General features: G+C 45.2%; 2 protein-coding genes across 2 annotated transcripts; both read left to right on the top strand.

Annotated features, from left to right (window-relative positions):
• Positions 1-1,322: 1,322 nt before the first annotated feature.
• Positions 1,323-3,088, top strand: LOC147956993 (disease resistance protein RGA2-like). The gene is made up of 2 exons (XM_087531535.1): positions 1,323-2,985; positions 3,078-3,088. The coding sequence occupies exons 1-2, from the start codon at positions 1,794-1,796 to the stop codon at positions 3,086-3,088; spliced, it is 1,203 nt and encodes a 400-aa protein (XP_087387661.1). The 5' UTR covers positions 1,323-1,793.
• Positions 3,089-14,256: 11,168 nt separating this feature from the next.
• Positions 14,257-14,796, top strand: LOC147956992 (uncharacterized). The gene has a single exon (XM_087531534.1). It carries the CDS (start codon positions 14,257-14,259, stop codon positions 14,794-14,796), a length of 540 nt encoding a protein of 179 aa, XP_087387660.1.
• The last annotated feature ends 11,969 nt before the right edge of the window (positions 14,797-26,765 follow it).

The raw sequence follows: 26,765 nt of genomic DNA, 5'->3' as shown, positions 1-26,765 counted from the left end.
TCACAAGTTCAATATATGGATAGGGGAACTGCTGGCGTAAGCGCCACATGCTACACAACCTACCCAATACATTGGCTTTACAAAATATGCTCGGCATCCCGAGCATTGCTAATTGTAGTTGGGCGAAGAGCTCACATCCTCTCCCCATCCTCGCTGCCCATCTCCGAGGCCAATGCGACTCCCCCCTAGGCACGGGAATCTTTCTCAGCATGGCGGCCGGCCTCCACCTTCACTTTGTTGGTGGCAGTTCATCCCTCGCCCTCTCAATGCGAGCAAAGGCCACACCCATGGCATCACTACTCGGAGTGTTGTTGACTTCCATGCTACCAAACCACTCCATGAAAGTTGTATACTAGCGATCAACCCCTAGGTGGTCACGCCCGACAGCCCATGGGGCCTGGCACCACACTTCCACCTCCAAGAACTCCCTCGATGTCATGTTGTGGATATAGTTCTACTCAGCGCCAGGCGGCCCGCATCTACACGAACACTCTCCTTCCGGTCCTTCCCCGCCAAGACGACATGTCGGCATCGAAAAGCAACCAAGCCTTCTCCTCCACCACACTCATTGTCTTCTTCTCTGCCTCGCTCATGAGGGGTAATGCCATGGCTAGAGCGTCAGGACCGGGAGATGGTAGAGACGATGGCACGAGATGCTCACGACGTTTATATGGGTGTCACCATAGATTTTTGTTGTGGGTCATCGGGTGCTTTGGTTACGGGGTAAGCAAAAGGCCAGACGGAGCCAGAAGTATCTAAAGAGAGAATGAAGAAGACAACAATAATGGCAAGGGAGCAATTAATTTCTCATTGTTCCCTCCATTCACCTGCTTTTATAGGGAGAAGAGAGCATGAAGAGTCGCCCCCTGATCACCTCCGTGATGGCCGTTGTCCGTGATGGCCTCCCACACTCAAAGGGGTCGGAGAATGATCTTCATCTTCACTGCCCACACGGCGTAGTTGGTGCCAGTGAGCATCAAGTACTGGATGGGCATGTTGCGATGTGCCAGTACGTTGGCGCCGCCCGTTCCTCCACCACTGGTTGCTGACATGCCGCCCTTCTTCACCTTGTTGCTTTTCTTGTTCTCCTTGAAACTGTCATCGCCGGACTAAACTGACTCAGCGTCCCTGTCCTCCAACGTAGATCGCAGATGGTCGAGGCTCTGATACCAATTATTGGATTTTGATCTCTAGATAATTCACCAAAGTAGCAACACGCATAGCGTGCAAGCTAGTAGCTTAATTGTCTAGCTAGCCAGACAAGCAACCAAGCTAGTAGCTTTAATTGATCAACCGTAGCACTAGCACATGCACGACTTGTCGTACGCATATGGTCTACCTTAGATAGACGCTAGTTAGATCCGATTGGATCGATCAACTCTCGACGGAACGTCTCGGCGACCACTCATGTAGCTCCTTGGTACAAAACTGATCGATGTATTGCCAAACGCTCATATCAAGCCTTGCTTTATAAACTTTCTGATCTTTTTCTCGTTGGTTAGATTACATAGGGGTACATGTATATGTATTGCTAAGCTAGGCCTAACCCAAACAGACTAGGTGTAGATATCCTACATGGATAAACATACACACATGGACACGGGATTAATTCTAACATGAATGTCCAGCCTGTTCACTTACAATACCGAGCGGTTGTCAACTCAGTGATATTACAAAAATACTGTATTGGACTTATCATTTAAATTTTCAAATGTTGGTTTCTTTTGCAGGATATTTGTGTCGAACCGGGTACTACTCTTACCGGTGATTTAAATTTGCGTTTAAAGGGCAATATGGATAGAATAAAAATACTCATTGAAAAAGCACGGGGAGTTATTGCACTAGCAAAGCCATCAAGGAAGGGTGAAACTGATACTGCCAAAAATACACATACACCCACCACTTCAGCTCCAACAGGAATGGTAACTGGACGAGATGAGGATCGTCAGGGGATTAGTAAAATGCTTCGTGATGTCAACTCAAGCTCAAGGAACAGCAAATGTTTCACTGTAATTGGCATTCATGGCATTCCTGGATCTGGAAAGACAACCCTCGCACAACATGTTTGCGAGTATGAGAAAAGTGAAAACTATTTTGACCTTGTTATGTGGATTCATGTCTCAAAGAACTATAGTTTGCATGTCATTTACAAGGAGATGCTTGAGATGCTCGAGGCAGCTTCAGAGGATAAAAACAACGACCCACCTGCATACAGATACAATAGCCTTGGTGTCCTGGAAGACAAATTGAAGGAGAAAATAAAAGGAAAACGATTTCTGCTGGTACTAGATGATATCTGGTGCAATAAGGATGCTGATACTAAGGATCTACCTAGGTTACTTTCCCCACTGAAGGCTGGACAGGAAGGAAGCAGGATCATAGCGACAAGTCGTGATAAAGATGCATTTTCAGATCTAGGTCCTGATGTGGCACTTGGTGATGTTTCTGAAATACGTGCCTTGGAGGAGGAAGACTTTCTGAAACTGTTCATGAATTATGCCCTTGATGAACCAAATGCAGATGGTCCAGATAAAGCAGAACTCACAAGTATTGGAAATGAAATTGCAAAGAAGCTGAAAGGACTACCCCTGGCAGCCAGTACAGTGGGGGGACAACTTCGTAACAGACAAAAGGATGTTAAATTTTGGAGAAAAGTTAAAGATCGCAACCTTCTGAATGATACTATGGGGGCCCTATGGTGGAGTTACCAGCATCTTGATGAGCAAGTCAGGCGATGCTTTGCTTACTGTAGTATTTTTCCCAGAAGACGCCATTTGAAGCAAGATGAGTTAGTTAGATTGTGGGTGGCAGAGGGGTTTATACAGACTACTAATACAGAGGAAGACATGGAAGCTGTTGGTGAGGGTTACTTCCATAAGTTAGTGGCAACCTCATTTGTGCAACCAGCAGGACTCAACCAACGAGGGGAGTTGGTCTATTCCATCCATGATCTTATGCATGATTTTGCTGAGAAGGCGGCCGGGGGTGATTGCTTCAGAATCGAGAAAGGCTTGAGAACACAAGTTCCTCGTGACGTTCGCCATCTTTTTGTTGCAAATGCAGCAATGTTTACCAAGGAGATTTTTGAATTAGAGAACGAATGCACTCTCATTATTGATGATGTGATCAAGTTAACAGAAAATTCTTTAGGGGGATATTTGAGAAGCTGAAGAAATTGCGGGTACTAGTTGTACAAGCCCCAGACGATGATCTGACTCATTTGGCAATTCCAGAAACCATTGGTCATTTAATGTACCTGCGCTATCTTAGTTTAGTGATCCCCTCAGCAAAGCTATGGTTACCAAGAACACTAGACAAACTTTACCATCTGCAGGTGCTAACGTTTGGTCTAAGTGATATAAATGTTTCCTCTCATACAAATGTGGGTAACCTCACCAACTTGCGGCATATCATGGGCGTAATGACAGTTAGTGCTCCGTTCATTAGCAGGTTGACGTCACTACAAACATTTGAAGAATTCGAAGTAAGGAAGAAGAATGGGTATGAGTTGAGCCAGCTGAGGGACCTAAACAAGCTTCAGGGTTGTCTGAGTATCAATGATCTTGGAAATGTTAAAAGCAAGAGGGAGGCGCAGGAAGCAAAGCTAGCTGACAAGAAAGGACTGACAGAACTGGGATTGTACTGGAATGATGATACGAGTTGCACACCACAAGTTCAAGCAGAGGTACTTGAAGCTCTTTGCCCACCCGAGCATCTTGAAAGTCTGAAAATCTGGAAGTACCACAGTCCAAGCTACCCAAGTTGGATGCTGAGTCAGCAGAACGGCAGCCCAAAGTACCTGAAGAAACTTGGGCTCTGCTACTGCAGGAAACTGGGACCTGCTCGTGAACTGTTTGAAGTTTTCATTAATCTTCGTGAGCTCAGCATTGTGGGCTGCTACTGGGACCAGTTGCCAGACAGTGTGAAGGACCTCAGGTGGCTCAAGAGCCTACAGATTATTCATTGCTGGCACCTTAAATCGCTTCCAGAACTTCCCCGTTCTCTTCAGAGGTTTGAATTGGTGGGAAGCGACAATGAGTTCATGAAGTCGTGCAAACTACAAGGTCATCCTAACTGAGAAAAGCTTCAGCATGTGGTGAACCCGCTGCCGATATATACCATATATACATTGGGACCGAGATGACAGGTATATAATACATCTCTTGATGCATCATTATTCCAAGTTAAGAAACATCATGATTGTAGTTTAAGTTTTGTAATACATTTGCTAACCTATGAAAATACCAGGAAGCAAACGGCATGGATGGAGCTGAAGTAGAAGATTCACCATCCTTGTGACATGCTGCCAATTGACCGGTTACTGATTTCTGGCCCTATGCATGCCTGTCATTAGGCGTTATGTCTGTTGTGAATGATGCTGCATTCATTTGTCTCCAATGGCTTGTAATAATGTGGAATTGTGACCACTGTATTTATTTCCTTCATATGGCTTGTAATATTGTGGAGTGATGACCACTGAATTTATTTTTTTCCCATGGTTTGTAATATTGTGGAATGATGACCACTTGATTTACTTGTTTCGTACGATTTGTAATATTGTGGAATGATGACCACTGGATTTATTAGTTTCATATATGGTTTGTAACACTGTGGAATGGTTTATGCTCTTCATATCCTATCCATTTCCATTGGTTCATAGTACCGAGGAACGATGGACAGTGAATTCATCTGATCCCTATGTGTCTTGTGCAACTTAGGGAACATTGTTTGTTGAAACTGATAGTGATTGTTGCAGATGATTATTCAACTGGAAGTACTCAGTGTTCTTATTTCTGGAGGTTATTCAACTGTTTAACAGATCTCTGAAAGACCGTATGCCGATATTTATTAAGAAGGGGAAATCAGATGTTACAAGAAGAAACTTGGCAGAGCGAGCCGACGTACAGAGCAGAACCAGATGACAAAACTGCGGCTGAGAAAGACTGAAGAAGTTCTGAAAACTAAAAGAGATACCGCCGGCTGCACTCCAGGATCATATCTTTCCAGATCAATTCGAACATGTTCTAGTTGCAGCAAACTCGCCACCACTCTTTGGAAGTCTTATACTGAGCAGCTGGGATATGGTAGTCAGTAGCTGTCCATGAACTCACACAATTCCATACACTCTGGGAGAATCGACAGTGGACGCAGCTCTCCCTCGAGCTGGAGCACAAGGGGCAGGTGGTGCCGTTATACACTAGTGCAGAACAGGGCTATAGCACTGGTTCGTAAGAACCTTTAGTGCCGGTTCGATAACCGGCACTAAAGTGTGGGCACTAAAGGCCCCCCCCTTAGTACCGGTTCAGCACGAACCGGGGCTAAAGGCCAAACCACGTGGCACGAGCCAGCTCCGGGCGCAGGGAGCCCTTTAGTACCGGTTGGTGACACCAACCGGTATTAGAAGGTTGGGGGGTTTGGGTTTATGATTTTTTTTTCATTTAATTTTGTGTTTTCCATTTAATTTTTTTCCGTTTGTTGGGATTTTACGATACTACACATTGTACACGTTATGCATATATATATATATATATATATATATATATATATATATATATATATATATATAGAATTTCTAATAGAACCGATCATATATATATCATCAAATGTCTCACAAACCACCATATTAATTCACACATACACACATGTATATATACAATTAGCTAGCTATATACAATTTCTTCTACAATGTTGCCTTCGGAGCCAGTAGCATTAGCCTAATTGGTGCCTTCGGAGCACGATGAGAAGAAGTGGTTCATGGGGGCGGTAGCGGGTAATAGTATTCTCCGTTCGTATTTATGACCTGGTCGAGCAAAAATCCCGCTATTTCCTCTTGAAGTACTTGTACGCGCTCCGTTTGTAGGAGCTTCTCCCGCATCTCTGTGAACTGTTAAGAAGGAGATCAAAATATGCATGTGTATTACTTGTATTACTAGATATCGATAATGGTGTAAAAATTGTGAATAGTGTTCTGACAAACGTACCCATTCCTGTCTTTGAGATCTGCTCCTTTCGGACGCCATCATGCGAATGTTCTCGCAAACGCAGTATGCACACAGATCAGTCCTCTGCGCCTGCTGAAGGGCCTTTACGAGAATGGAATTTGATCAGATAATAATTAATCAAGCATGATAATTAAAGAGATGGCAGCTAGCTAGCTAGCTAGTACTACTTAATTACTTACCTTGGGTCGAAACCATTTCAGCTTTCGTTTCCATTGGCCTGGAGTGACGCTGATGAACCTTGCCCAAGCCCTGCCCACCGACAAAGAAAATGAATAAAGGGGTTATTAAATAGTTTATATTGGGAAATGACGAACTAAATAGGCCGAGATATATAGTCAATAATGATTGAAATTACCTGTTGACTATCCCATACAAGATGTTGTAGTCAGTTTTTATTTTGAGTAGTGAATCCAGTATTTCAACTGTTCCGGCGTCAACTTTAATGATACACAAGATCCAGTGAAATCTGCATGCACACACGTTTGCATGTCTTAATTAAGCGGGCATATGTAAGCAATAACATGTAGCTAGCTAGTAGGCAAAAACAGAGAATTTGTAGTACAAGACAGTGTGACTCACTGGAAGTTGTAAGGAAGTAGTATATCTTCATTGCTATTGAGGCGCTTGAAGAACTCTAGCATGCTGTCCTCTACACTTTTTTCATGATATGCATCTAATTTCCATGTGTATTCATTAACGGTGTTTGGGTCAATGAACCCAATGCCATAGCGTCCACCTTTTTGCATTTCATACATCTTCATCCTGCATAATACCACAGAAAAGAATATAGTGAGGATAATTACAGGTAATGATTGATCAAAATGATCACTACAGCTAGCTTGAGAGACTTAAATTACAGAAAAAAATCACTTACAGACAATAGCAACTGACGATAGATTTGTCGAGTGCGTCTTGATTGTATAACTGAAACAGTTCAGAATACTCAACGGCCATAGCTTTCTCATGGTAGTAATGATCCTTCTTGACATTCACCATGAGGGACTCTCGATTGGAAATCTTGGTAATGTTCATGTACCATTGATGCAATTCATACATTCTCGTTGGGAGCTTCTTGACCTCGTCTGGCTGGACCAAAGGTTGGCCCCGGACATATTTTCGTTTTATTTCCTCCTCTCTAAGCGAAGGCATGGGCTCGATCTCGAGGAGTTGTCCAACAGTGATCTTGAGGATTTCAGCCTGCCTTATATGCTCCTCGGTTATTACCACATCGCCCAGCTGGGGAACGTTAACGGTTTGCCCACAATAATATTGGACGCATGTACTCTTATGTGTTGTTGGCACAACAAGAGGGGGGATTGATTGTGCCGCCTGTTCTCCCAGCTGGGGAACGGTTTTACCGCATTTTTTGCCAGCTGATTTTCTCGAGCTCGAGCTCGCCTCTTTCTGTAGACGTGCTCGATTTAACTTCCTGAGGTGGCGCTCATAGTCTGTGTCAACAGGCTTGGCAGCTGGTGGTGCAGCCATACGAATGAAGTGGTCAATCGTTGCCTCAGGCACTTTCTCCCTTGGCGGCGGTGGCGGTTTCGGTGCAAAATGGGCGTCCACTTCTGCGCGCACTATGGCATTGTTTTGCTCCTCGGTCATGTCGTAACGCCTCTGAGGAAGAGGAGCGAGGTTGCTTGGACCATATTGAAATCGCTTGCCTCCGCCTGTACCTCCCGTACTACCTCGACTTGTACCGCTACGCACCATAGCTGTGGCGGCTCTCTTCCGTGATTGCCGAGGCGGCGGAGACGGCTGACGTGGCTGAGTTAGACGAGGAGGAGTGGCCTGAAGCTGTGCCGACTTGGAGGAGGAGTGAACGTCTGACGCTGTGTCGGACTTGGAGGAGGAGTGGCCTGACACTTTGCCGGGCATGGAGGAGGAGGAGTGGCCTCACGCGTTGGTGGACTTGGAGGAGCGGGAGTCTGCTGACTCGATGGCGGACTTCGACGAGGAGTCGGGTGACGCGGTGTCGGTGGCCTTCGAAAGATGATGCAATCCTTTCTCCATAGGATGATACGATTTTTGGCCTCTCCCAATGTGTGTTCGTCGTCACCTCCAGGAATGTCAAGCTGTAGCCCCGAATATGGGTCCACCACCTCATCAACCAAGACACGAGCATAGCCCGCTGGAATCCGGTTGCAATGGAAGGTTGCCTCGGGGGGATTTGTAAAAGCAACGGCGTCCGCCACCTTCATGGATATGTTCTTCATTTTGAAGTGTAGCTCGCAGTTAGTGTTCTCCATGATGTCATCCATGGGGTATCTATCCAGCATTGCGTCGCCCGGGGCAGAACCCACGCTGCTTCTCGGCATGGATGGGGCGGTGCTATCCAATGCTGGATCATCCGCTAGCTGCTGCAGCTGCTGAGACCCGCTTTGATAGCTAAGTGAGTCGATCTGCTCCTGCTGCCGCTGGAATTTGACTGCCAAGTCCGCGTGCGCTGATTCTAGGCCTTGAAGGCGTTCATAATCCAGCTTCCTCTGCTCCTCCTCCATCTTCCTCTTCTTCTCCTCCGCAATCTTCTTTCTCGCACGGGTTCTGTAGTCGGCATTCCAGTCCGAAAACCACTCAAACCACGGAATAGCGCCCTTGCCTCGTGTTCTTCCCGGGTGTTCAGGATTTCCCAGGGCACGCGTAAGCTCGTCGTTCTCTCTGTTGGGCTGGAACACCCCCGATCGAGCCTCTTCTATTGCAACAAGTAGCTTATCTTCGGCTCCTTTCAGACATGCCTTCTTCAAAACTTTGCCTGTCTTCGAGTCCAACTCCCCCCCATGCGCATAGAACCAAGTCCTGCACCTGGGGGGCCAGCTCCTAGTAACCGGAGTAACACCTGCATCCTCCATCTCTTTCTCAGACTTATCCCACTTAGGCATTGCCACCGCGTAGCCACCTGGCCCTAGCTTATGGAACTAATCCTTTTTTTGGCATTCTTCTTGTTTATTATCGACCTTAACTAATTTTGAATCCTTGAATTTCACGAAATCATCCCAATGAGCACTTTGCTTCTCTAGTGTTCCCTCGAATACTGGAGTCTTCCTTCCTCCCTTGACGTACTTGTCCCATACACGATTCTTGTGGTTGTTGAATGCAACCGCCATCTTCCTAAGAGCTGCGTCCTTGACTTTCTCCACATCTGCATCTGTGAAATGATCTGGTAGGGTGAAATGTTCCATGAGAGTTTCCCAAAGCAGACCTTTTTGTCTGTCATCGACAAAAGTAACATCTGGACGTGGCTTTGCTGGCTCTCTCCATTCTTGAAGGGAGATCGGGAGTTGGTCCTTCACAAGAACTCCGCACTGACGAATGAACATGTTCGCAATCTTCTTAGGCGCTAATGGTTCGCCATTAGGTTTGATGGCCTCGATATTGTACTTTACGCTCTCCTTTAACTTTTTGTTCGGGCCTCGTTTCTTGTTGCCTGAAGATTTGCTCGATCCGGATGGCTGAAAGAAGAAAGATCAATTCGTTAATATATCTTCAAGTCATTTAAAACATGTGATGATCACCACATGCCTGCTTATATAAATATATATACCTCACCGGTCTTTGTTGTTTCAAGATCAACATTTTATTCGTCATCATCAGAATCATAGTTCATGACTTCATCAATTCGGTCGTCGCGATCGAATATCATATCACCCTCCCCGGTGTTGTTTACAAATTCGGAGTCGTCATAATCTTCTTCATTTTGATCATCATCTGTCCCGCGAGGATGGCGTATGATATCGAACAGGGTCTCTTCTCCCTCTCTGCCAGTATTGTCCGCCATAGCTTTTATTTAACTAATCCAAAAGAAATATAAAACAATTTAGTATTCAAATTACATCGCCTCGAATAATAGATATAATCTCGAATACATCGTCTCGAATAATAGATATAATCTCGAATACATCGTCTCGAATAATATATAATCTCAAATACATCGTCTCGAATATTATATATCGAATTGTACATCACTGGCTAGGTAGCTAATAAAGATCGAATACTACAGAAGAATCTAGGCCACTCACGGTTCCTGCGGCGCCGGCGGTGGAAACCCAAAGAGAAGGAACCCTCACGGGATCATAGCTCAAGTGAGATCCCTGAAGAACCTGCCAGGTATTGGAGAACCTGCCGCCCTCTAATGCAACCATGTAGCAATGGACGTGCTCGTCCTCCTCCCTGACACGACGACGTACCACCTCCGACGGGGCCGGCTCCCTCCGCACCGAAAGTGGCCCACGCGAACGCCACCAAAGGAGATCAGGGTCGACGACGGGACCCGGGGCCGGGTTCCTCATCAAGCGGCGCGCCCCTCCAGGCAGCACCTCCCAGTGCCAGCCCGGCGGAGCCTAGTCCCGGGCATGGGTCCTCTGAAGCAGGACGTCGTCGCGAATGGGTCGACGGCGAGGATGCGGGCCGGGCATCGTCGACAACAAATACTATATGCAAATGTAACACTAATTATGCTATCATTGCATATGTCAAAATTCTATATGCTATTTCATACTAATTAAGCATCTAACACTAAAAACAGAAAAAACAACTTCTATACATCGATTAAAAAACAGAAAAACAACATTATATAAAAAATTCCATACTAATTAAACACTAATTATATCCATCTAACATGCATTCATACATATATACTAGTGAAAAAATAATAATCTAAAAAATCTAAACTAATTAAACATACAAAATACGTATATACTAATATATGCATGCATTCATACATATATACGTGTGTGTGTGTGTTCATCATGCTTGTGTGTGTGTATGAGCTCGGGGAGGGGCGGCGCCCATGGTGGCCGCCGGGGGCGAGGGAGAGGGGTTAGAGGGGGAGAGCTCACAGCGGGGTGACGGCGACAGCGAGGCGACGGCTGGGGGCGGCGACGGGCCGGGGCGTGACGCGGGGGCGGCGACGCGGGGACGGCGACGCGGGGGCGGCGATGCGGGGACGGCGCGACGGGGACGGGCCCGGGGCGGCAATGGGGACGGGGGCGGCGACAGGGACGGGGGCGTCGATCGATCGGGGCGGGCAGTGATTCAATGGGGAAACAGAGGAAGAAACAGAGGGAGAATGAAATTTTTCGAAGTGTTGTATACATAGAAGGCACCTTTAGTACCGGTTGGAGCCACCAACCGGTACTAAAGGCCTGTTTTGGCAAGGCCAAGCGGCGGGAAGGGCAGGCCTTTAGTACCGGTTGGTGCCATGACCCGGTACTAAAGGGGGTGCGCTGGCGCAGGTGCGGTGCGGCAAGTTTAGTCCCACCTCGCTAGCCGAGGGGCGTCCGCACTGGTTTATAACCCCCCGTGCGGTAGTTCTCTCGAGCTCCTCTCCAAAGCAGGCCTACTGGGCCTACATGTTATGTGCTGCCCTGTGGGCCTACTGGGCATTTGCGGGCCTGCATCCTGGCCCAATAATAGGTTGGGTTTCTAGTCGTATGCAGGCCTCTTTGGCCCAGTAGGCGGGCTTTTTTTAATTTTTTTTGCTTTATTTATATTTTTTTTATTTATTTTTGAGTTGTTTTTTTCTGTATTTAGAGTTTTTTTGTGAATATTTTTGCTTTAGGTACAAAAAATTACAAACTTTCTGTTAGTGCCCGTAGTTTTCAAATTTGAATAGTTTAAATTTTGAATTATTTGTAATTAGTGTGAATCACTAGTTTGTGAATAACTTAACTCTAAAAATCAGTAAAGACATGAAAGAATTTGTTTGCACATAAAATTTCTTCGCGTTTCAAATGCCAAAACACATAACTACCCTAACTATTACAGAGATACCCTCCTGGATGTGAAACACAGTAGAAAGTGATGATAGTGAAGCCGATCACATCCCAGATCTTTGGGTGTGAAACTTTTTCTTTGCGTGTGTCCCTTTGCGTCGTAACCATGAAAAATCTTCATCATTTAACGGGATGCTCGGGTCAATACTCACTGTGAATGGAGCAATTTCATCAAACTTTTCATAATCTTCTGACATGTCTGTCTTGTCATCCACTCCCACGATGTTTCTCTTCCCAGAAAGAACTATGTGCTGCTTTGGCTCATCGTACGATGCATTCGCTTCCTTATCTTTTCTTTTTCTCGGCTTGGTAGACATGTCCTTCACATAGAAAAACATGTGCCACATCATTGGCTAGGACGAATGGTTCGTCTGCATACGCAAGATTGTTGAGATCCACTGTTGTCATTCCGTACTGCGGGTCTTCTGTTACCCCGCCTCGTGTCATATTGACCCATTTGCACCGAAATAAAGGGACCTTCAAACCACATCGATAGTCAAGTTCCCATATGTCCTGTATATAACCATAATATGTTTCCTTTCCCGTCTTGGTTTCTGCATCAAAGCGGACACCACTGTTTTGGTTGGTGCTCTTTTTATCTTGGGCGATCGTGTAAAATGTATTACCATTTATCTCGTACCTTTGAAAGTCATTATATTCGAAGATGCTAACTGGGACAGCAAGTACAGGTCATCTTCAATAGAGGCGTCATGCATGGTACGTGTCTGCAACCAGCTGGCAAAACTCCTGGTTTGTTCACGTGTAATCCAGTCATCAGACCACTCCCGGTGTTTGGAGCGTAGCAAATTCTTGTGTTCATCCATATACGGAGCCACCAAGGCGGAATTCTGTAGAACTGTGTAGTGTGCTTCAGTGAGAGAATGTCCGTCCATACATATTATTTGTTCCCCTCCTAGAGTGCCTTTTCCAACCAGTCTGCCCTTATGCCGCGATTCAGGAGCACCAATCGAGTTAAGGTCAGGAATAATTTCAATACAAAACTCAGTGACCTCCCCATTTTCATGGCCCTTGGAGATGCTTCCTTCTGGCCTAGCACGGTTATGAACATATTTCTTTAAGACTGCCATGAACCTCTCAAAGGGGAACATATTGTGTAGAAATACAGGACCCAAAACGTTAATCTCTTCGCATAGGTGAACTAGGACGTGTGTCATGATGTTGAAAAAGGATGGTGGGAACACCAACTCGAAACTGACAAGACATTGCACCAAATCATTCTCTAACCTTTGTTCAACGGAGGCTTGAACATGGAACTAATTACTAATCCCCTTCCTTGGGGATCGCTCTGTGATAATATCTCCAAAGTAGGGGCCAATGCGAAAATATTTGTGGCACGTGCTGTGGACTGTGGTTTTTTTTTCTATGTAGAAATTGAACGGAAGACAAACTGGGAACACTCTCCTCAGGATTCAGCAGCCGCACTCTCGAATTTTGCAAACAAGTAAGGAAACAATAGCCGAGGGGAATCAAGATGCTGGGAGGGGCAGGTGTGGGAGGAAAGGCGGGAGGAAGGACGCGCGGCAGAGCGGGCAGGTGCGGTGGCCGTGCGCAGCCCAGCGATCGAGGCAACGATGGTGGAAGATGTGGCAGCACCCACGCGGCCGGCGCACGCACGCGGTGCGATGGAAGTCGGTGGCCCATCAGGCAGAGCACGCCGCCGAGACGTCTTGGGCGCCGGATGCAGAAGCACGTCGAAGCTCACGGCCGGGGCGTGCTCATCCAGCTCCAAGAGGCAGGGTCTTCGTGGTACTGCTGAGCACGCACCCTTTGTAAAAGACAGAGATCGATAGATTGATGCGTGGTGCCTTGTTGGGTTCACCTTGACATATATTTACATTACAGAGATGTAGAGATCGAGATGCTACCGTCCAGGCCCGTATGCATCATGGAATCCAAGTCCTAATCCTGTGCACATATGTATTCTAACACACCAAAAAAAACCCTCAATCATAACTTATTTAAGTTAAGATTGCGTTTGAATACTTCTATAATTGTATAGTAGCAAGTGCTTTCGTGAAGTCATCCGCTACCTGATCATCAGAGGGAATGAATCTGATCTCAAGAAGCTTGTCTGCAACTCTCTCTCTAACAAAGTGATAATCAACCTCAATGTGTTTAGTTTGAGCATGAAATATTGGATTAGCTAAGAGATATGTTGCTCCAAGATTGTCACACCATAGACATGCAGCCCTAGGTTGACCGACTCCGAGCTCCTTGAGAAGTGTTTGGATCCAAATGATTTTAGCTGTTGCATTGGCTAGGGATTTGTACTCTACTTCCGTGCTTGACCTCGACACTGTTGCTTGCTTCCGAGCACTCCAAGAAACAGGATTGTCACCGTTGATCCGGCGGTCTCATCCCATTTCCATGTTCTTCGTTTCGAGGAGGCAGACTCGTCGAGCGTGACAGGAGTGAGCATCTACTCGTCGCGGATAGGAGCCAGGAGTCATAGGGACAGGGTGATGGCCGAGGAAGTTAAACTGTTCTACATCACTAGATGTATCTTTGTTGGCGGCGTGCTCTACCTGATGGGCTTCCTTCCGAGCACCAACAACGACCATGTGCTGCTTGCAGTGGACATGGCTGGGAAAGTGTGGAAGACCATCAATGTACCGTATCCCCGAAGATTTGCTATGATTGGATCGTCCCAGGGGTGCTTACACTATGCTATATCTTCCATCAATGCTAACAACAACTTCCTAGTTTCTGAGATAGAACTCTGGTGCCTCAAGGATTGTGATAATAAGGAATTGGTCCTGAAACGTACTGCTAGCATCGATGAGTTTATGGGCATGACTATGAAGAATTACAGGGTGATTGGGATTCATCTATACTGCGACACCATTTTCTTGGTTCCATGTGGAGGTCATACGTTGATAGCGTATGATATGAAACATCAGAAAGCTCGATGCATCCTTGATCTTGAGAAAAACAGTACACATCGATTTCTACCCTATGTTCCTCTGTTCTCAGAGTCATTAGCAGATGCAAATGGGTGGTAGCTTTACCTTCAATGCTTCCTCCAAGAATTGGCTTTTCTATCGGCTGAACTATTTTTGCGTACCTCTGAATCTACTTGAATCATGCCGCTTAATTTGCTAGTGCTTACACCCCTGCTTGCTTGGTTTTCAGTTCAGAGCAATGCCTGATAAACCTACAGATTAAGCATTATGTCAATTCCAAAGAACGCCGTTACTCTTTTTCTTGTTTGCCTAGCACTGGCTATTGTTTTTGACATGCATGTATTAGTCCCATGGGGCTAAATTATACCGTAACCAGCCTTCTTGTTCATAACAATCAGTTATTATGATTATCCTAAATGCTAGTGCAGATTATGAACCTGGTAGTTTACTATAAGCTTCAACCAGAGTAGTTACTGGTGTGATGTCTACTCAACCTTATTCATTCAGTATTTTGCTAAAGCACTGCCTTGGAGCAGGTTCTTTTTACTTATATTTGCTGAATTCAGTAGAGCTTTGGATCTGTTAACCACAGAGGTATTGCATTAATGCGAAAAAAAATGAAATAAAGGTGCAAGCTTTGATGGGAAGATTTTGTGCTTGGTGTTTGCGCGCTTGGTCCGTTTTTAATACTTCCGGTGATAAGGCAAAGGTGTATACCATATAAGCTTGTGCTTCATGTATAAAAATAGGATTTGGGCAGATGCCAGGACAGGGCATTTAGTGTGCTAGAACTTTGAGAGTTGATATGGGTGCTCTTGTTTCTAAATTGAACTCAAAAGTTATTCCACCATGCCTTTTGTCTAAAAACATATGTAGTGTGAAGTTTCATCCGCTTTCGATGAAACTTCAGCTTGATTCTCTCCAATGCGTAGCAACTTTGTTTGCAATCTTATTTCACAGTAAGAGAATGAATACAACACTATTTCTGCTTATTTCAGCTACCGACCAAAGTACAGTCCATGCATTTAGAGCATCTCCAACAGCCGCCGAACGCGCCGCGCGCTAAAACCTACTTTTCCGCGCGCCCATTGCCTGGTTTGATGCGGCGGGCAGCGCTGGCTCCAGCAGCCGCGCTAAAATGCAGCACGCGCGCACAGCTCCAGCAGCGCGCAAAAAATGCAGCACGCGCGACTCGCACAAACAACATATGCATTTCAAATAGAAGCAAAACTGATCAAACTATAACAAAATAAATCAACAATAAATAGTTCAAATTCGTTATTACAACCCAAACAAATAGCTAATCATTCTGTACAACAAATAGTGCAATAAACACAACAAATAGTTCATGAACAATACAATGTCGAACGCACAAATCATGCTCTTTGTCGTCCATGCCATGCCCACCACTCCTCAATGAGATCCTTCTGAAGATCATTGTGCGCTGCGGGATGCCGAATGGCATGATAGGAGGCAACAAAACGGGCCACCCTTTCAGCCCTCCGTCGCACTCGCATGGGATGTCCCAAGAGCTCATACTGTGAGTAGTCTAAATCTTGGCCACGCTCATTCTCGATGATCATGTTGTGCATGATCACACAAGCGTGCATGATGTACCAAAGCAATTTTTGATCCCAAAATCTAGCCGGTCCTCTCACAATAGCAAATTGGGCTTGCAAAATCCCAAAAGCTCTCTCCACATCTTTTCTAGCCGCCGCCTGAGCATTGTGGAAATCAAGATTTTCTTACCTTCCGGCTTTTTCAATGGCTTCACGAAGGTTTGCCACTTTGGATAGATGCCATCCGCTAGATAATAGCCATAGTTGTATGTACGGCCATTTGCTACAAACTGCACCGGTGGCAACTCACCATTTGCAATCTTACTCATCAGTAGTGACCGGTTAACAACATTGATGTCATTCAAAGATCCAGGCATTCCAAAGAATGCATGCCAAATCCAAGTCTCTTGATCGGCCCCGCTTCAAGGATTATAGTGGAACCCTTTTTTTGCCCGTGGAATTGCCCATGCCATGCCAGTGGACAATTCTTCCAACTCCAATGCATCCAATCTATTGAGCCAAGCATGCCAGGAAAGTCGCGAGCTTTGTTCATCGCCAATAGCCTTGCGGCGTCTTCAGCATTGGGAGATCTCAAATACTCCTCGCCAAACACTTGCACAATTCCGACTGCGAAGCGCTTGACAAACATGATGGATTGGCTCTCACCCATAGCCAAGTGATCATCAACTAGATCAGCCGGGATACCGTATGCCAACATACACAAAGCGGCTGTCACCTTCTGAAAGGTGCTATGCCCGAGCTCTCCGGCGACATTCCTCCTTTGCTGAAAAAACCGGTCATGGCTCGCTAGTTTCTCTGGAATGCGGCTGAACAACTCGGTGCTCATCCTAAACTGGCGACGAAAGTACGACTCCGGGTATGTGGGATTCTCCATGAAATAGTGCCTCATCAATCTGTTATGGGCATCGATCCTATCCCTCCAAATTTTCTGCCGACCCATAACCGAACCACTGTGCTTCGTTTTTTATTGATATGCATAGCTAGGATCATTGCAAGATCCTCCTCCTCTTCCATATCAAATTCTTCTTTGGAAGAATCATACGACAAACTCATCTACAATGTTCAATACTATGCTATAAAAACTAGAATCAACATGCACCAAATTCATGACGTTTGAGCAATACATACCTTGCAGGCGTTTTGTCGAACACCTTGCGGGCGCCGAGCGGCAGCGAGCGCTGTTTGTCGGACGACAGACGCGCGTGAGGGTGGCGGGGCTAGAGGGGGGGCGGAGAAGCCGCCCCGGCGCGGGGATAGGCCGGGGAAGCGCCGGAACGGTCGCCGGGTGGCGCGGGCGGCGGCGGTGGCGCGGCTGGATGGGGGGGGGGGGTGGGAGTTGCGGGCGAGCGTGCGAGAGTCCAGCGCACGGGAGCGGGCGCAGCAAATAAGCGGCGCGTGATCCCGTTTCGGCCCGCGCGCTGAACTAGATATGTCGCGCGCGCTGTTTTTGCACGCCCGCTAGAGCCACTATACCGGTTGCGCGCGCGCTAAAACGGGCAATTTTGCGGCGCGGCGCTAATTTGGCGCGGCTGTTGGAGATGCTCTTACACCTTGACTTGTCAGCCTTCTTAGCTTATAATTTTCGGACCTCATTTTGACAGAAGTTGTGCAAGTTAGTGAAAATGCAACTTTAGTTATCAATTGATTATTTCTGCACCCTTCTTACGATGTTGTCTAGGCATCAACTGAATGGATTCAAGTAGATATATTACCCTTTGTCAGAAAAAACTGGCAACTCTCTCAGAACTCAGATTGATGTAATTTGCGAACAGTTATGATGTTTTGTTTTCATGTTAAGACTAACAAATGATGGCCAGCTCTGGCTTCTGAAACTACTCGATGTACTCATGGATGTAAAATTTACGTAGTGCAACTACTTTATGTACTCTTCGATGTAAAATTTGCTGAGTGTAACTACTCGATGTACTCCTCGATGTAAAATTTGCCGAGTGTAACTACTCGATGTAAAATTTGCTGAGTGTAACTACTCGTGTACTCCTGGATATAAAATTTGCCAGGTGCAACTACTTGATGTTCTTCTGAACCGTTTTTTCTACTTGTGCTTATCAACTATTACTCCTTGTCCTTGTTAATTGCATTACTAATTGTGCTTATTGACTTTTAATTATACTACTTGTGCTTTATGAACTTTGCTCACTTGAACTGCTCTACTTTTTCGCATATGAACCTTCGAACATGCCTTTTGTACTGCTTTACTTTTGCATATGAAATGTTGTACATGAACTAATCCGAATACTCTTTTGTCATGCCAGGGTGATTGAAAGATGCATGGCGAGAGCAACAAGAGGGGTGGCAAGAAGAGCAAACTTGCCAGGCTTGGTGCGATAGAGGAGAGGCTAGCCATCCAGCAGCAACAAGAAGCTCCCACAGGCTCACGGTCAGGCACAAGTGCTACAGGATGGGGTAGAGGACGGGGTTGTGGAGGTGCGTACCGTCCTCCTAGCCCTGTTCTCCCAGCCCATTCTCAGGAGTCAGAGGCATCAGAGGAGGGGGCGGCGGAGGAGGAGTCCGTTCAGAAGGAGTCCTCACATCTTGGGGATGATGAGTCCGACGACGATGAGGGTGAGGGAGAGTATGTGGTGGAGGGTGATGCGAAGAATATGCAATGGCCGGAGCCTCAGGACAAACCAGTCTGCTTGTGTGGCGTGTCCAAACTCCCACATCGACCATATGTAACTAAGGGGCGCCTAGTCGAACCAAATGGAAAAACGTTAGTGCTTCTCTTTCTCTCTCCCTTAATATTGTTTTTATGTTGAATTTTTTTTCCAGATACTTATCCACTTGCCTTTCCATTGTTGTAGTTCCTTGGTTGTTCTTGGAGATGGGCAGACACACAACCGAAGTAGCACCATTGGGTGTCTTGTCAAGCATTACTACCCTGGACTTGTCAAAATTGGAGAGAACAAATATGAGTCACCTTGGTCTTTTGGAGCATTGGAGACGCGCTCTGGACACCGACGACTAGTTTCACGAAGCTTACAGCAATGTTGCCGAGCGGGTGGTCAATTTTTTTTGGGTACACTTCTTTGTCAATATGCATAACTATTTCTTTCTTAATATTCAAAACCTTTGCAATGATCAGTATCCTATTTGCCTTCATGCGCATTTTGTAGGATTTCTTCACTTGCGTACCAGGTATGGAGGATGAGGGTAATGAGGTTGTGGAGGAGATTGCAAAGAAGATTGTCTCCGACGTGCAATACGAGGCGCGCGTGGACGCCGTGGTCAAGTATTTTGCGAACGAACGCAAAATCCTTCTCCCAAAACCGATGGCTCGGAGGCTACATCTCACCCGCTCGATGTACTTGAAGGTAATCATCATTTACTTTTGATTGCCTGGATGACCACCACTTAGTTTCATTCATATGCTCTACTTCTCATGCTTCAGGGGTTCCTTATTTTTGCACCGACAAGTTGCCTTGCTACAACCGCATCGTATCCATGTGGATAAGTGATGACTATAGGGACACACACATGTCTCATTTGACGCGGTGTGCCTTGATGTCTGGTGTACACCGTCAAGAGAACCTCAACCTCACACTAGTAGAAAAGGGGGCAAAGGTCCAGGCCAGGTCAGCCCATTAGTCTCGATTCAGTCCAGAACCGGGACCAATGGGGGCATTGGACCCGGTTCGTGAGCCCAGGGGGCCGGCCAGGCCACATGGGCCATTGGTCCCGGTTCGTCTGGACCTTTGGTCCCGCTTGGTGAGACGAACCGGGACCAATGGGCCTCGCTCCTGGCCCACCACCATTGGCCCCGGTTGGTGGCATGAACGGGGACCAAAGGCCCCCCTTTAGTCCCGGTTCGTGCCACCAACCGGGACCAATGGTGGTGCCTATATATACCCGCTCGCGCAAGAGCAGAGCACACTGCTCTGTTTTTTCTGGCCGAGGGGGAGAGGGCTTGGTGGTGCTCTAGCTCACCTCCTATGCACATAAGGTGTTCGATGGAATGCCCGAGCCACACTACTTAAGCTTTCTCCTCTCCAATCTCGACCTCCAAACTCCATTTTCCTTAATATTTGTCTAGGTTTAGCGGTTCGTCACGCCCCGTCCCCGTCTTCACCGCCGTCGATCACCCGCGCCGAGCTCATCGCCGGCACCACCGTGGTGAGCCTCTTGTTCTTATCTTCTTTCTGAAAGGAAAAAATATTCTTACTTGTATGTTTACATAGATACTTGTATTATTTTCTTACTTTTATTATTGCATCTTATATAGTGCGATGGTTTTGGTATCCGCCCCCGTCGGCCCTTGTCCTGTCTATGATTCGGATGTGGTATATATATTATCTTTATAACTATTGGTTCATTTATTGTTTATGAAAATTATGCCGACCAACGTGACATACAACCTCTTGTGAAGTTCAGTAGCCTCCCAGGAAGGGCATAACTCAACATTCTCATCCCCTAATTGGCGGATGAAGTCATCAATGCAATTCTCCATGTCATAGAAATATCCCTGAGATCATCCGTCCAATTTTTTCCCATGGATCAAGCTCATCCATGAGCTCCGACTTCTCAACAGCAGCGTTTATGGCGCTCAACTCCTTCTCGAGGAAGGACGCCTGCATCCTCACCTCTTTGCGCTTATTGTACTCATCGTAGATGAGTGTGTTAAGCTTGCCACTAAGGGTGCTCATCACCCCGGTCGCCACACTCATGGTTGATGCCCTCCACTTCTTCTGTTGGCTCACTTTGCCATCGTCCTGCTCCACCTCCAGCGATGATGGTTGCAGTTGGAATGGTGCAACATAATCATCCATCAACTTTAGCTCATCCACTAGCTTGGAGAAGCTTATCTGCAAAAAAATAAAAATAAAATTTGGAGAAATCACTAAATAGCATATATTGTACTCGCCGCCATGAATGTGGTAAGCTTGCCACCGAGGGTGCTCATCACCCCAGTAGGCAAACTCATGGTTGATGACTTTCTCTTCTTCTCTTGTCTCACCTTGCCATCCTCCTTCTCCACCTCCAGTGCCGATGATTGCAATTGTGATGGTGTGATAGAATTATCAATCGGCTTGCCATTAGCGAAAGAATTATCCATCAACTTCACCTGATCCGCTAGCTTGGAGAAGCTTATCTGCAAGAAAATTGAAAACATGGTTATGAGAAATCACTAAAAATACTTATTGTACTCCTTGCCCATGAACATGGTAAGCTTGCCATCGAGGATGCTCATCAACCTAGTCACCACACTCACGTTTGACGTCTTCCTCTCCTGGCTCAGTTTGCCATCTTCCTGCTCCACCTCCAACGTTGATGGTGGCAGTTTGGATGGTGCAGCAGTAGAACCATCCATTAATTTCAACTCATCCGCCAGCTTGGAGGCAATGCTTATCTGCAACAAGAACGAAAAAATGGCCATGTCACAATACTAAATAATTGCTGGTAGATCATATACATTTAGTACTGAGTGATTGTACCTGCCCTTCTGTTGAGGTACCTACATCACTTGTAACAGACCAATTTGAAATTTCCGTGTCACCAAGTATTCCACGGATGAGAAACCATGTAGCCGGCCTGTTCCGTGAGTAATAGTTTGTACTCCCTCCGGTTCTAAATATTTGTCTTCCTAGAGGTTTCTAATGGTGACTACATACGGAACAAAATGAGTGAATCTACACTCTAAAATATGTCTATATACATCCGTATGTGAAGATTGATGATGAGGGAATGCCGAGAACTGAAGGGTGGGGCAAGTGCTAATGCGGCTACTCATGGTGATGACTCGGACAATGATAGTGATGTTCTCGTAGTATCAAACAGGCGGTCAACAAAAACTGAAGCGTGGATGTTGGATTCGGCTTGCTCTTTTCATGCGACATCCAACAGGGAGTGGTTCTCTTCGTACAAATCTGGTGAGTTTGGTTTAGCCTATGCGGGCGATGACACAGGTTATCGTGTTGCTGGAGTAGGTGACATCAAAATCAAGATATTTGACGGAGTTGAGCGGATGCTTCGGGGAGTCAAGCATGTGCCAATGCTAAGGAGGAATCTAATTCGCTTGGTGTTCTTCATGATGGTGGTATGGAACTCCGTTGTGATCGGGATAAGAAGACCATGAAAATCATGGAAGATGGGGTGATTGTGATGATAGGAGAGAGGATGGCTCACATCTTTACAAGTTGCAAGGGAGCACTATTGCAGGTGGAGCCATGGAGAGTGGAGCTGCAGAAGTAGCAGTGGAGTCCCACGGTGTTGGCGGGTCTGACCCGTCAGGTAGCTCTCAGTAAGCTATAAAGAAGACAACCCAAGTCCGCAGTACATGGAGGTTCGAGCATGGAAGACTTCTAGGTGGTGGAGAATATTCGCTAAGGTAGAGTTTGTTATATTTGTGTCGAATATATTATGTACGCAAGGGGCCGGTTACGTGGACTTGGAGTTGTAGTTGGTCTGGTTAGAGCAACTTCAATGGGGCGACCCATTTCATACGCGGCCGTCCGTTTGGGTCGGCGCGGACAGAAAAGGCTACGCTCATGGCATGCATGGAAGGTGCCGATTGTGAGGAAAATAGATTATCTTAAGCAAAGAACATGATCCTGAGTGCCAATACTGAGAACTGCCAAGACTATAATGGAAGGAAGGGAGGTCAAATTGCATCACAGTAGATTTAGGCGTGAGAAGAAATGTAAGTTATTGCTACCTCCGTTCGAAATTACTTTGATGCTGAAAATCCATTTCAGCGTAAGTAATTTCGGATGGAGGGAGTATTTAGTTAGCTTGGAATGCGCTACCGTGTGGCTCCGTTCCGATCCCACTGAGGTGCCGGACTTGTGTAAACTAACTTGGCCTCACTAGTTCACCCAGTTAATATACCCTGTATTTCTTAACGAAAAAGGAGCTTGGCATGCGCGCACGGATGAATGAGTCAATAAGACAGTGGACGTTCATGATAAAGATCAAAGCAAGGGCGTAACTAGGTGTAGACAGGATGGTCTATGTATCATACTCCAATGTACATTGTATAGAGGTTGCGTCAATTAATTCAGATCGGACGGAGTACTAATATCTCTCCATAGTCTGTCTATATATATAACTGTTAGATAATAACGAGAATAAACGAGACAAAGAGACACGGATTTTTACGTGGAAACCCTTGCGGGAGAAAACCACGGACGCACGAAGGCGCGATCACTATGAGGAGGAGTATTACAAGCACGAGACGACAGACCGTCTGAGGTGCGACTACATGGGGTATATAAGAGGGGCAACACATAGGAGTCCTTGTAGGACAAGTAAACGAGTTGTACTCGTACGCGTCGACGCCAACGCAAAAGCCCACACCGGTTGTACTACGTCTAGTCCAACCCGGTACTAGAATTTGGATCACAATTTAACAATCTTCACCTTGAGCCAAATTCCCTCCAGTAGTCGAAGAAAGTGAATAACTCCATCCAAATCAGCATAAACACCTTGTGCGTCAAAGTCCATAGGACTAGTGAGAAATACCAATTAAGCCTGAGCAAAGCTCAAACTTATTGGTCGGAACTGACTTTGTCATCATATCAGCAGGATTATCATGAGTACTTATCTTGCATACCTTCAAATCACCTTCAGTAACAACATCTCGAATATAGTGATATCTGACATCAATGTGCTTTGTTCTCTCATGATACATTGGATTCTTTGTAAGATATATAGCACTTTGACTGTCACTAAATACGGTAGGGCAAAATGAGTCTCCACAAAGCTCAGTGTACAAACCTCTCAACCAGATAGCTGCTTTGCATGCCTCAGAAATAGCCATATACTCGGCATCAGTAGTGGAACAAGCCACAATAGACTACAAAGTTGCTCTCCAACTCACAGCACAACCACCAATGGTGAAAACATAACCTGTGAGTGATCTTCTCTTATCCAAATCACCAGCAAAATCAGAATCAACAAAACCAACAAGTCCATCTCTAGATTTCCCAAACTGTAAATAAGCATTAGAAGTACCTCGCAGGTATTTGAAAATCCACTGAACTGCTCTCCAATGCTCTTTTCCAGGATTAGCCATGTATCTACTGACAACACTCAATGCATATGATAAATCCGGACGAGAACAAACCATGGCATACATAAGTGAACCAACTGCACTTGAATAGGGAACTCTAGACATGACTTAGGACATAAAGCTGATGATAATTTGAAGTGTGCAGCTAACGGAGTACTTACTGGCTTGGCATTATGCATATTAAAACGATGAAGAACTTTATCAATATATCCCTTCTGACTTAGATACACTTTTCCAGACGGTCTATCTCTGGATATTTCCATGCCAAGTATTTTCTTTGCTGCATCCAAATCCTTCATCTCAAATTCATTACTCAATTGCTTCTTTAGTTCATTAATCTCTGACATACTCTTTGCAGCAATAAGCATATCATCAATATAAAGGAGCAAATAAATAGTTGAACCTTTGACAGTTTTCAAATAAACACAACTATCATAATTAGACCTTTTGAAACCTTGAGAGAGCATAAAGGTGTGAAATCTCTTGTACCACTGTCTCGGGGATTGCTTCAATCCATAAAGAGATTTCTTTAACTTACAGACAAGTTTTTCTTTTCCAGGAATAACAAAACCTTCAGGTTATTCCATATAAATATCCTCTTCTAATTCTCCATGTAAGAATGCAGTTTTAACATCCAATTGTTCAAGCTCAAGATCATGCATGGCAACAATACTGAGTAAAGTGCGAATAAAGCTATGCTTCACAACAGGAGAAAAGACTTTGTTATAGTCAATACCTGGAATCTGACTCTAACCTTTAGCAACTAACCTTGCTTTATATCTTGTCTCATTATTAGGAGAAACACCTTCTTTCCTCTTGAAAACCCACTTGCAACGAATAGGTTTCTTCTCTCTAGGTAATTTTACTAAATCCCAAGTGCCATTCTTTTCAAGTGATTCCATCTCATCATGCATAGCAGTCATCCACTTATTACTATCACCAGAAATAATAGCCTCGGAATATGAAGAAGGCTCAGCATTACCTTCAATTTCTTCTGCAACAGATAAAGCAAAGGAAACAATATTGCACTCTTCAATTAACCTGTCAGGTTTGTTAGTACCCCGCCTAACTCTGTCACGTGCAAGATTCCAACTAGGTGGAACAATAGGCTGATTTGGAGTGGGAGTGACATTATCATCATTAACGACGGGTTCATCATGTGCATCAACAATTTCATTACCAGATGTATCACCTGAATCAATAACATGCTCCACCTGAACAATAGGCTTCTGAACAATAGGCTGTTGTTCACTCTCAACGGGAACATTAGTAGATAAAACATCATGTAACATAGCAGATTCATTAAAGATAACATTTCTGCTAATAACAACCTTCTGGGTTTCAGGATTCCATAATTTAAAACCTTTAACACCAGACTTATAACCAAGAAAGATGCACTTAACAGCCCTAGGCTCCAACTTTCCATTATCAACATGAGCATAGGCAGTGCAACCAAAAACTCTCAACTGTGAATAATCAGCAGGTGAACCAGACCATACCTCAATTGGAGTTTTTCTTATTAAGAGCAATAGATGGTGAACGGTTAATGAGATAACAAGCAGTGGAAGCGGCCTCAGCCCAAAAACGCCTATGCAAACCTGCATTGGACAACATGCAACGGGCTCTAGAAATAATGGTCCTGTTCACGCTCAGCAACACCGTTTTGTTGAGGAGTATAAGGAACGGTGTAATGTCTGACAATGCCTTCAGACTTGCAATAATTCTTAAATTGCTTAGAATAGAATTCCATACCATTATCAGTGCGAAGTATTTTTACCTTCTTTTCAGTTTGTCTTTCAATCATAATCTTCCACTCCTTAAATGCTGAGAATTCTTCATATTTATGCTTCAAGAAATAAGGCCAAACTTTTCTCGAATAATCATCAATAATAGTCAGCATGTAACTAGCACCACCTAGTGACTTCTTGCGAGATGGTCCCCATAAATCAGAATGCACATAATCAAGAATACCTTCAGTTGTATGAGTCGAAGTGTTGAACTTCACCCTCTTGTGTTTGCCGAAGATACAATGCTCACAAAATTTCAATTTACCAGGTTCATATCCGTCAAGAAGACCTCTCTTATTTAACTCTGCTAAACCAAGTTCACTCATAGGTCCAAGACGCATATGCCAAAGGTTAGCAGCATCACAATCAGAATTCTTTGAAACAACTGGAGTAGCGTTACCTGAAACTGTAGAACCTCGAAGGTAATAAAGACCATTGGTCGAACTTAAGTCACCTTTCATCACAACAAGGGAACCTTTGGTGACTTTCAAAACACTATCTCCACCTGAATACTTGTATCCCTTTGCATCAAGGGCACTCATAGAAATAAGATTTCTCTTCATCTTCGGAATATACCGAACATCTGTCAAAGTTCTGATTATGCCATCAAACATCTTGATTCGAATAGAACCTATGCCTTCAATCTTGCATGGTGAATTATCAAAACCCAAAACG

Source organism: Triticum urartu, chromosome 7A, assembly GCF_056163025.1.
Source record: "Triticum urartu cultivar PI428250 chromosome 7A, HENAU_Tu73, whole genome shotgun sequence".
Classification (NCBI taxonomy): Eukaryota; Viridiplantae; Streptophyta; class Magnoliopsida; order Poales; family Poaceae; genus Triticum; species Triticum urartu.
The sequence above is the reverse complement of the archived record's forward strand: the minus strand, read 5'-3'. Positions and strand labels throughout refer to the sequence as shown.